The 11,699-nt window shown below is 46.0% G+C and overlaps 1 protein-coding gene across 1 annotated transcript; it reads right to left on the bottom strand.

The window, feature by feature from the left end:
• Nucleotides 1-272: 272 nt before the first annotated feature.
• LOC121474457 (membrane-spanning 4-domains subfamily A member 6D-like) lies at nt 273-10,418 on the bottom strand. Its single transcript, XM_041727312.1, has 7 exons — nt 10,326-10,418; nt 8,685-8,844; nt 7,265-7,399; nt 5,873-5,929; nt 3,305-3,517; nt 1,309-1,410; nt 273-496 (listed from the first exon to the last, which is right to left on the bottom strand). The coding sequence occupies exons 1-7, from the start codon at nt 10,400-10,402 to the stop codon at nt 401-403; spliced, it is 840 nt and encodes a 279-aa protein (XP_041583246.1). The 5' UTR covers nt 10,403-10,418; the 3' UTR covers nt 273-400.
• Between the last annotated feature and the right edge of the window lie 1,281 nt (nt 10,419-11,699).

Here is an 11,699-nt window from a genome sequence, read left to right as displayed (position 1 = left end):
TGAGTAAAATCATGTGATACACTAGTGTCTACCACAAAAGAGTCTGAACACCACCTTTAATCGGTTAACTCCGGTTTTCACTTAAGGGGGACATGAAAGAGTTTTCTCCTTGACTTCCCCAGGACCCCTGAATCACACCATTGTGTCTAGTTTCTTGGGAAATGTCCATTTGTCAGTCTTGTCCATGGTAATTCACGCATCTGTGCTTTGCCTCATGGCAAATCAGGAGACCGTCCTTGAACACACAATTCAGTAACATCAAAGCAAAGATATATATTTTTGATATTTATTACATAAAAGCCTACATTTCAGAGAATTCAGGCTTTGCTTTCTTGAGTTGGGTTTCTTTGGTTGGTTTTGATATTTTATCATAAATCCAAACTTCTGATGAATATTTCCCCTAAGAAGTCAATAGTTTTTCATATCCAGGGTCAGAAAATCCCTTGATGGGTATGCCGGATTCATCCTTGTTACCCTGAGGCAGGAAAAGCACACTCTAAAAGAAACAAAAGATATTAGTTCTTTATATCCATGTTCTTCATATGTTAGTTCTTCAGACTTCGTTCAGGTTTAGCTTCATATATATACATTTATCTCAATGCCATTTCCTCCATCTTTGCATATATACATATATGTAGCACACAAGAGGAGCATAGCATGTCGTTAAGTTCTTTAAAGAAGTGGTGCTCATCGGCTCAGTATTTATCGTGCTTTCTGTACCAAAATGCTGGATAAACCAAGTCTTTTTAATTTAGTGAAATAAAGCCATGAGTCCATGGTGGTGGTAGGGTGCTGTGCCATGGAATTTGAAACAACAATTTTTTTAAAAGTATCTTTCAGGTGAAAAAACAATTTTAAGATCACAGGAAGGTGAAACCAGAGCATAGGACATTTACAGAGTCGAGTCATGTGTGCAAATGCCCTTGACCAAGTCAAGGTTGTTAGACAGCCTAGGGCTGTGGTAGGAAGTGTTCTTGTCCAGAAAACACACGAACCAGGTCCTAGGGATCTGATCACAAACTCATCCTCAATGGCAGGCAAGCCATTCAACTTCCAGGTTTCTTCACTTACAAAATAGAAAGATTGAGCCCGTCCACTTGTCAGGTTCAACCAGCCCATTTGCTTAGGCCTCAGCCGGTCAACTGCTTTCCTCATCTGTCTTCCATCCCCATCCAGCCGCCTGCCATGTGTATCTCATGACTCACAACCCCCACCCTCTGCCACCCTTGCTGATGCTCAACACAGCCCAGAACTGGAGGTCCCCCTGGCAGGACTCCGGAGGTGGGGGGGGGGGGGCAGCACACTCACCCCAGTGAAGTCTGAGCGAGCCTGTTTCCACCAAACCACGGCAGCGAGCCAGGCCAGGCACAACTCCAGCACCGTGCAAATCAGCATCACAGACAGAGTTCCCTGAAATTCAGGACATACAAGGTGGGCGGTGCTTGAGCCAGCCCAAGCCATCATGCCTCGCTCAGTGGTGCCTGCAGAGGTGAAGACCACCTGCACCATCAGGGGATGATGAAGGAAGAACATCCCTCAGCGAGACAACGCTGCTCCTTCCCAGCCTAGCAGTTGGCTTCATTGGATCCCTCTGCTTATCTGTCCCCTCGAGAGGGAGGCTGAGCAAGAAGTACGGCAGCTACGCATAATCCATTTTGTACATTGTTTCTTATCCCACAGAGACACGGTGACGTCCGATGCCACTGTTCCCTCAGTGAGTGGTGCAATAACGTCCAGGACTGACAAGACAGCTTCCACCCAGCCTCCCCTCTACCACTTAGTAGCTGTGTGAGCCAGAAATCTCCACATTTATCAGACGCACACAATGATAATTGTTCTGAGGTAGTTGAGAGTCAGTCAGGTTTTGACACCATGGGTGCAAGCCTTTTGAAAAATTCAACATTAGCACCCCCTTTGGATGGGCTTTCTTACCCTTTCTTGATGTCCGTGAGAGTTAGCAAGAACAATCGAGGCAATAAACAGCACACACAAAGGTGCTGCCATTGCTGACAACCCAAACAACTCAACAAAGATCCTGCACCTAGGACCAGGTCCTACCACTTCGGTCCCAAGGCATCCTTCACGCAGACCTGGCAGCCTGATAGAACAGGAGAGAACACGTGATGGCACAGACCTCTAAGCCTCTTTACCTACAGTCCCGGAGGAAATACAGCTCGTTCACATTATCTGGAGATCATCCCGCAAGCACGTGCAGGATCATCCCTTTGTGTATAAAGCAAAGTCATTCCTCATGAATTCGTACTTTAGCCATTACACAAAACCCTCCCGGGCCTCTCTCCAGGATTTTCCCAAGGTGCAGCTGCCTCCCCCACCATGTGTTGGTTTATGCCAACTACTATCAACCTCATTTGCATGTACCCTTCCTCACTTTAATATCATGAGCCTGGAGAAAAGCCCCTGGGCCCAGCTCCAAAAGGAATGGTGAGCAAGTGGGTCTTGACCAGCTCTGCCTGCATCTGGCCCCCCTCCCCCTGTGGCCTTGACATAACTCACTTTGTGGTTGCGAGACAAGAGACATTCTGTAACCTCTTTATTCTTATGTTGCCTGGGTCCCTCCCCGTGTTTTCTGACCATATGCAAACCCTTAATGCTCCAACTTAAGGCATTATACCTGTGAGCCAAACCTCATTGCTTTCTTTTCGTCAATGATGGCGATTGTAATCAGTTCCCATTCTCCATATTCCTACACTTCTCATCTCCCAGTTTAATAAATCCCACCTCTAAATATCACAACCAACAATGATGTTGCCTTCTCACCCGATGCAACCTTTTCATCACTGGGGTCACTGGAAGGAGGAGAAGCCCTCAGCTGTGAGGCCCTATTTCTTCCTCCCCTCTTCTTAGTGCTGGGCCCGGTGTCTGCTGACACTGAGTTAACACCTCAGCACACATACTTGCCGTGTTTCCTGACCATTTGGGTCTTCCTGCTCTGATCGCCTTTCTTAATGTACCTTCCTTCCGTATGCCAAGATTTTTGGTGGCACAAACATACTTTATGCCTCTAACAACAGAATTACTTTGATTATTAAGAAACTCTATCAGCAGTAAGTTTTAGTTTTTCATTATCAACTTGATTTGACATTTACTCTTCCATTTCACCTCACTAGTGACGTAACCCCAGAGTCTAGCCCTTGTTTCTGTCATGCCTTTTGTTCGTATAGCCCTGGCCTTCCCCTTGATGCCCGAAACAAAGAATTCGACAGATTTTCAAAAGAAGGGAGAAAAACGGTCGAGGATTTCAGAAACCTCAGAAGACTGGAACAGGTCACCTAAAAATACTTACGGCCAGAGTGCCTTTGGTCATGAAGCATTCCTCCTTAACATGAGGGTGCATAAAACGGGAGAAATATTTATAGTGTTCATGTACTTCTTTCTTGTTGTCCAAATCACAATTCCGAAAGGCAGGATCCAAAGCAGCCAGGTTGACAGAGAGGAGAACAAAACCCAGGAGAGCGCATAGAAAGCTCAAAGTGTTTGCAGCCACGGTGCTCTGAGCCTGCAAGACAATGGCTGAGTGAGCATCGCTCCCCAAGAGCAACACAGACTCTCACCCCTTTTCCTGAGCTGTGTCCCTCGGGGGCTCGAGCGTCAGGAGACTTCAACCAGTGTGTCTCCCCCGGTCTCAGCAACATCCCTGAGCTGGAAGCTCAGTCTCGGCTAAGTGAATGAATGGAGTGTTTCTCCCTCGGCAGGACTTTCTGCCCAGGCAGGACTTCTGTAGGCGGCAGAAAACATTGCTCTTCTAAATTCCTTCCCTGCAACCAACAGCAGGGCTTCATGTGGCCATGCCTGCAGGATCCCCAAAAAAGCATGACCAACGGCGGATAGGATTTCTCTTTCTCCCAACTCATTCAGAAGCCCATTGTGGAAGTCATTGGCCACACAGGAGGGGCCACTACTTGCACAGGGTCTCTTAAATCCTCATCCCCCACCAAAGATGAGTGTGGGGACATAGTTCTGAGGCTTAGGTGAGCACTGGTGTGGGCAGGATCTGGATGGTCCCAGCCAGGGCCCCCCTGTGAGTGTGGCCAGAGTCCTAGCATCAGGCCCAAGGATGGTAATACGCATGAGCTGTGGGGGGAGGTAGAAGATGAGCCTGGATGTCAGGAAACTGAGGTCCTAGTGTGATCTTGGTCTGAGATCCTCTCTGTTTTCTGAAGTGTTCACTTCTTCAGTTTCATTTCTGTCTCTGGGTTTCATTTCTACATTTAAGAGGTGAGTGAGAGCAATAAATACACTAATATCAAAAATGTGTTCCCTTCTACCCCAACTCACAGAAGGGGGAAGAACTAGGGTTATCCTGAAAGTTGTATTTATGGGTAATTGTGGTCCAGGGCACACTCAAGAGCCATAAATAAGAATATTACTAAAAAAAAAAAAAAAAAGAATATTACATACTCCCATCTAGGTTCCTCCTCCTGTACTGGCTCAGCAGTTGGACTTGGGGCAGGGGAACTGGGGAGAATCAGCAGGGCATTTTCTCTGCTGACCCCCGATGCCTAAAACAATGACTCAAGTAGGGGCTCCTGGGCCTCTTGATAATCACAACAGTCATGATTCCAGAGGATATATTTCTTAGAGTGATTTAGGTTTGTTCTGGGACAGTCTTCTTCCCCAGCCTCCAAAAGGGCTGGGTAATGTGAGAATACAGTAGAATTTACGACAGGCTAGATGACTCTGCTGAGCCCGAGTGTAGCCACACTCCATATCCTTCAGTTCGGTGCCCTAGTCACTCTGGTATTGTTCTTCTCTGGGTAAGAGCTTCATATGCTTGCCCCAAAAATCTAGAGGTAGGGGGCTCCTGGGTGACTCAGCAGTTGAGTGCCTGCCTTTGGATCAGGTCGTGATCCCAGGATCCTGGGGTGGAGCCCTGCATCAGGTTCCCTGCTCAGCAGGGAGCCTGCTTCTCCCTCTCTCTCTACCGCTCCCCCTGCTTGTACTCTCTCCTCTCTCTGTCAAATAAATAAAATTTTAAAAAAGAAATTCAGTTTCCCAATTTCACTAGCCACATTTCAAAGTATCAGTTGCAACAAGTAACAAAACAGGCAGCATGACTATTGCATCTCCATCATCACAGGAAGTTCTACTGGACAGTGCCGACCTAGTAGTTTGGAGGCTACGTGAGGGTTCCAAATGATCAGTCTCCAAATTCTGGTGAAAAAGGGAGATAAATTGGCATTGTCTTGACTGGTTGCTCTAACATCCTCATGCCTTCGGGAAATTCTTAAGAGCAGAGCTTCCAAAATGTGTTTCTGCGCTGCTGTGTTACATGGCCTTCTCACACATGACCCCCAACATCAAACTACTTGTGGGATCTAAGATTGAGTGAAGACTTAGTGAAACTTTACAGAGTAGATCCCTTCTCCCTAGAATCCAGCTTTCCTTTCCCTGCCCTCCCAATTATGGTTTTTCTTAGAAGAGCTAAATGCAGGTAAAGCTGTCTCCTTAGCCAACATTTTGACTGGGTTCTCTCAGGGCTTTGGACAGATGGGCCTGCACAGTGAATCCACAACAAACGGACCTCTTTATAACACTGTCACTTTCTTTGCCATTGAAGGCCATTACCATTAAAAAGACATTCTGGGGAGACAGATGTTTTCTAGAATAGTTTCCTGAGCACCGGTCTAGGACATAATACAACACCCTGAATGAAGAGTGTGATTTAAGGTACAGTGGTTAGAGGAGTGTGCACTGGGCTGGAACATGTATGAGCCGGGCTCAACTCCTGACTCTGCCAAACATCTGCTCTCAAACTGAGTTTCCAAGTGTGTAAGGTAGAGACCTTGACCTTGAGAGTTCTCCCTCAATTTCATTTCGATCCATGAGTTGTGGGTTTTGGTTCTGTACTCACCAAAGGCTTAGTTGACTTTTTCTCCATGACGATTGATAGAATTCCAGAAATGACAAACTACTCAGAAAGGAGAGACAATGGCAAGGTCAGTTTCTACATAAGGTGTAGCCACAATGTTATTAGCAGGATGTTTATGGAAAACCTCTATGGAAACAGTCCTGGGAAACCAAAGACCAACAATGTAAGACCCAATTAAGTACACGAAGCTCCCCCCGCCCCTCCAGGCCACAGCGTATTCAGAAAAGCATGATAATGTAGATATAAGTAGGAATCTGTCCCAAGTAAACAAAATGAGGATCTTAAGAGCCAGGAAAGAAGGTGTTTTTTAAACAACAGAGAAGAGAGTTTTTGAGCTAGACATCATATAGAGAAAAGTACAAAAGTGATGGTAAGGAAAAAGGAAGGAAAGGGGGCAGCTAACATATACAGGAGGACAGAGACACACACTTAAGTGAGTGGCTCCTCAGGGTGGACTGGCAGCTGAGATCAGAGAAAAGACGAGCCTGAATGCAGAGAACCATTAAGGCTGGGTTCTGGAAATCAAAGATACTATTTTACAATATTCATAATCTGATAGGTTTGGGACAGCAAAGTCACAGAAAATTCTTTAACAATGGGAAAAAAATGGACCACGCAGGGAGAAGAGAAAAAGTTGTAGATCCCACAGCCCCAGCATTAAGCTTTAGGTCTGCCTGACTAAATCCTGGGTCGTCAAAATTGGACAAGGTACCTCTAGCGATGTGGGCTGTGCTTCATGACTTTCTCTCAAAGAGTAGAGTACGGAAAGTGGAGGGAAGAAGTGACCTTATGGTGCAGGCACCTGCTGCCTCTCCCTCGGCCACAGGGACAAGGCAAATGTCGTCTGTGAGAAATCGTGCTGATAGCAAATGCTCTTGGTAGATATCTCACCTCTGTCCCTCCCACCTGAAAATCCATCACAACTAGTCTGAACACGGGGAACAATACCAGATGAACCCAAATTTAGGGGCATTCTAAAACTCAAAGCATCCTGACCAGTGCTACTCAAGCCTACCAACATCCTCAAGGGCAAGTCTGAGAAAGCATAGGGGAGCCGGAGGAGACACAACGACTAGGTGTCATGTACTATCTTTCATGGGATCTTGGAACCTATAGCAGGACAGACTCGGGAGATGCTTGAGGTGATGAGATGAAAAGTAAGATTTTCAAAGGAAATAATTATTGGAGCTAACCAAGAAATAGATTTAGAATCAGGCAAAGTCTTCCCTGCCACCCCATCAACCCCTGGACTGAACACACACAGGGAAACCTCTTCGACCGTGCAGCAGAAATACACTGAGCTGCCAGCTGCAGAGCCTACCCTATGGCATCTTCTCCAGCACCCACCCCATCCTCCTATGGATCTCTACTCACACACAAGGCTCCTATGAATGGGTAAGAAGTCTTCAACAGGACGGAAAGCACTGCAGTAAAGTGTGAAGAGGAGGGAGCGAATGCCAAAATAATTCCCAAGATCAACAGCATCGCTCCACACAGGATCTGAATGGTCTGTTGGAAGTAGGATTAAAGTCAGCATTTGGAAATTTGGAGAAGCCTGCATCTTTGTCTCTCCCAGGGTGCTTCACTTATCACCTTCTGCTGGACCCAGCAACGGATACAGACATTGTAAAAGCTCCGGAGTGAGAGCTCTGCAAAGAGCTGGAGGAGATGCTGCTGAGCCTGTCCCGGGCCGCCTGGCGAGCGTCTGGCAAGCCCTCAGGCACCTCTGCCTCTCTGGCCCTTGTCTGTTCCTGCTGGTTGCTCCCAGCCCCATGCTAGACCTTTTTCTCTGGCTCTCGGGGTCCGTTGCTACCAACTCTCCTTCTACATCTTACGGGAACAGGTGACATTTGAGAGCCCTCACATGCACTCTTAGCCCTGGTGGTGTGCAGGTGCCTCCTTACATACCCAGACCCGGCTGGACACAACAGAGAGCTGGCCCTCTGGCCAGTTCCTTGACCCCGATAGCTGAGGATCTCGGCTTCCAAGTGGCCACGTTTTCCTCCTTGACACCCACCTCAGATATTTATGGCCCTGCTAACACTTACCAAGCCAAAGTTTCCAAACATTATGTCCCACAAGGCTCCTAATAACCCACAGGATCACACATACAAGGCAAAGGAACCACTCCCACCAGGTTCTGCAAACTTAGGTCTTAGAAGCGCGGGGGCAATTCCAGGAGGCAGGCTCTATAGGCCCTTCCAGTCCCAGATATATCGCTACTTGCCCTCCTCCCTTTGCTCCAAGGAGCTTCTTTAATAAATCATTCATGAGAGGAGAGAAGCCAGCAAAAGGAAAATATCTCTGTTCTCAGAAAGGAAGTTTATTTCCTATAATTTGCAGTGAGAGAAAAAATTTCCTTAAAAAATAGATTCTTAAGCATGCAATTGGTGAACACAGAGAAAAAAAGTACCTAAAATATGAAATTATTTACCAACATTACTTTTGTAAAAAAAATATACAGATGTACAGCTTTTTGTATGCCAATTATTCCTCAAGAAAGTGTCTTTTTTAAAATAGGAAAATGTTGAGAAGTGTGCTATCGCAAACAGGCAGGAACATCACCCAAAAGTCAATTGCTCAGATTCAGAATAGGAGAAAAACACTTTAAACATCATGCGTTGTCTGGGGAACGTTCAAATGGCTCTCCAAGTGGCTTCCACTGGTCTGCCCTTCAACCCAGATTTCCTCTGGCAAAACCTAAGAGCCTCCAGACTCATGATGTAGACCACATGAGTAGTCTTTCCTACGCCCCCTCCCCATCCCTTTCCAGCGTATTCTGAATTGGACTTACCCCAAGAACTTTGACCTCTGCCTTTAGACGTTTCTCTAGGCTGTCTTGCCTCTGCTTGGTAGGTTTGGGTTCCCCTGTTTGGGGGAAATTGATGCCATTTGGTGTCAGAACTATGATAGTCTCACTGGCCATGGGTTGTGAAATGATGGTGCCACCAATACTGGAAGAGAAAATAAATTCAGCTCTAAAAAAGTTTGGAGTTCCCAGGTCTCCTCAAACCGGAAGCCAGTATTTTCCCATCAGTCCTGACTTGACCTATCCTTTAGGGAAGGAAGCTGATAGCATGGAACTGTGAAAACCACAAAAATCTAGTATCATGAATATTGACCACAGTTGGCACATTCCATTCGTTCTAGATAAGACGCCCATCACAGGGAAGCAGCAGCACTGATCTTCAGAGGTCTCGCTGTCCAGTGCCAAACGGTCACACAAAACTTGCAATATGTAGAAATCTCTTTCCTCTAGTTCTACCCACAAACTGAATTGCCAAATATTCAATGGATTTCACCCTCAAACTTTCCTGCGGTTCTTTTGGTCAATGTCTTCCTATTCGGGTTCTGCAGATCTCATGTTCTATTCATTTTTTTAGTTCAATAAGAATATGTAGTAGGATTAATCCTAGGTATTTTTTATTGTATTTTACTGGACATTATCCTGTAATGCCTTTTATTTTTTTTTACTTTTTTTGTAGTACAGTTTGTTACATTTATTAAAAATTTAATAAAATGTATGTGCCTATCTATTCTTTTATTTTTTTTAAGTAAGCTCTATATCTAATATGGACTTTGAACTCATGACCCTGATTCCAAGAGTCACATGTTCTACTGAGCCAGCCAGGTGCCTCCATCCCACAACACCTTTAATTTTACAACAACGCTCTACATTAGTTAGTGCTTTAGATAGCAACACCACATTTAGTTAGAGAAACTCTGGACCAAAAAGTTTATTATGAGTGGAAATAAAACCACTTTGTCTATATGCATGGGAAAGAGTTAATGTTGACGAAATATTTGCAGTTATAATGATTCCTCGGGCAGTGCCACACACCCGGGGAGTGGTAGAGCCAGGGTTGGGCCCCAGCTCTCTCTGAGTCTGGAACCTCTGCACTATTCATTAGAGCATGTGACCTCTTTGTCCATCCTCCCGGCATCAGACCCTGTGCCTGCGTTGAGTCAGTCTGGAGAAGCAGCAGCATGCAGAAGTATGGCAACAGGATCTGGAGTCATGAAACCCAGGTTCAAGGCTGGAGCCCTCTGGTTGCCCACCTCAAGGGCCAGTTACCTGTGGTGTTGGCGGTATTCACCATAGTAGTGGCAAGCTCAGCTTGGATTTCTGTTTTGCAGCACCAGTCTCAGCCCAGGAGCACCTGCTTTGCGCAGGGCCCAAGAGCATCCGAAGAGGCAGGAGCTGTGCTCCCATTAATCACATGGCCTCAGGTAAAGGGCTCACCGAGATCACACAGAAAACAGCAGAAAGAATTAAACCAGATACTCCTTCCCTCTGTTCACTCAATTTCCCAAATACTCTGGTGCCCCTTCACTTAGTTCCAGAAGCTTCCAGTCAAAGATCCCCTCTCAAGGAAGCAGAGTAGAGCAGTCCCAGAGAGTGGAACTTTGAAAACAGTCTCTCAGCACTGCCTACCTGTACCTGTGGATCAGCCCATGGGCTCCCGCTGCGTGCTCACAGACACCCAGGAGACTGTAAGTCTGGGCTCTCATGCACTCCTGTAGGATATTTTACTTGTCTTCATCTTTGGAAAGTCACCAGCCCTTCCTTAGTCAAGAGTTTACACACAGGATGTGATACTAAACAGATAGTAGATTTGTGAAATGTGCCTGCACTTGCTTTTTTCCCCACAAACTCCTACATCTTCAGAAAAGTCTTAAGTAGAGCCACCTAATGACTGGAAAAAAGTAGGTATCCCAGGGCGCGCTCTGTGTGCGTTGCCTCCCGATGCTCAAACAGTGGGGTGCAGTCCTGTCCTGGGCTTTGACAAAGCAGGAGCTCAGCCCCATGAGGGACAGCCACAGCCTCTTCCTCTGCGGTGGAATGTGCTAGTCACCAGTGAAATCTATAGCCCAAGCAAAGATCCTCTCCACACTCTGTCTTCTCCTCTCTACTGTTATTACTGCAAATGATTCCAGAGGAGTTACAAGGATTGCGTGGCACAACACACATAAGGAGCCTGGTACCGTACCGAGTCTGAACTCTCTAACCCAGCTTGGAGGGAAAGGCCTAGCAGAGCAGTCAATACCTGTGTTAGTAAATTGACAGCTCTTCTCCCGTAGAAACACTAATGACATTTTGGATTGGATAATTCCGCGTGGCAGTGCAAGGAGGTCCCGTCCTGGGCACCACAGGATGTTTAACAGGATCTCTGGTCCCTATTCCCTAGAGGTCAGGAGCACAGCTCACCCCAGATGTGACCAGTAAACACGGTGCCAGATACTGACGATGTCCCCTGATGGAAGCTGATGAATCTCCTCTTTGACAACCACTGATCTGAGAGAAACTTTTTTTCTGTGACTGCTGCATAAAGGCAAGCATGTAAGAAACGAAGCATTATGGTCCTTAAACTCATTGATTTCTCTGGTTTTTATTTTTAATCATGGTAAAAAAAAAAACATACACACACACATATAATTTACCACCTTAGCCATTTTTAAGTGTATAGTTCAGTGGTGTTAAGGATATTCACCTATTCACCTTGTCCTGCAACAGAGCTCTAGAATATTTTCTTTCTTTTTCTTTTTTTCTTTCTTCTTCTTCTTCTTCTTCTTCTTCTTCTTTTTTTTTTTTTTTTTTTTTTTTTTTGTAAAATGAGAGCTCTATAGCCATTGAACGGCCACTCCCCATTTCCTCCATTCTCAGCCCCTGGCAACCATCACTGTGGCTGTTTCTGTGAATCTGACTACATGTGACACGTCCCATGCGTAGAACTCCATCATGTTTGTCCTTCTCTGACTGGTATATTTCACGTAGCAGAATGTCCTCGAGGTTCATCCAGGCTGTCAT

Source organism: Vulpes lagopus, chromosome 13 (assembly GCF_018345385.1).
Source record: "Vulpes lagopus strain Blue_001 chromosome 13, ASM1834538v1, whole genome shotgun sequence".
Taxonomy (NCBI): Eukaryota; Metazoa; Chordata; class Mammalia; order Carnivora; family Canidae; genus Vulpes; species Vulpes lagopus.
This window is presented reverse-complemented; position numbering and strand designations above follow the sequence as displayed.

Coding starts and splice junctions, on each gene's coding strand:
- LOC121474457 (XM_041727312.1), bottom strand. CDS start 10,402: ATGAGAGCCCAGACTTACAGTCTCCTGGGTGTCTGTGAGCACGCAGCG. Junction 5,930..7,264: donor CATTCATAGGAGCCTTGTGT/GTGAGTAGAGAT, acceptor CTTTCTGAGTAG/TTTGTCATTTCTGGAATTCT. Junction 497..1,308: donor CTCGCTCAGACTTCACTGGG/GTGAGTGTGCTG, acceptor TGTTTCTTTTAG/AGTGTGCTTTTCCTGCCTCA.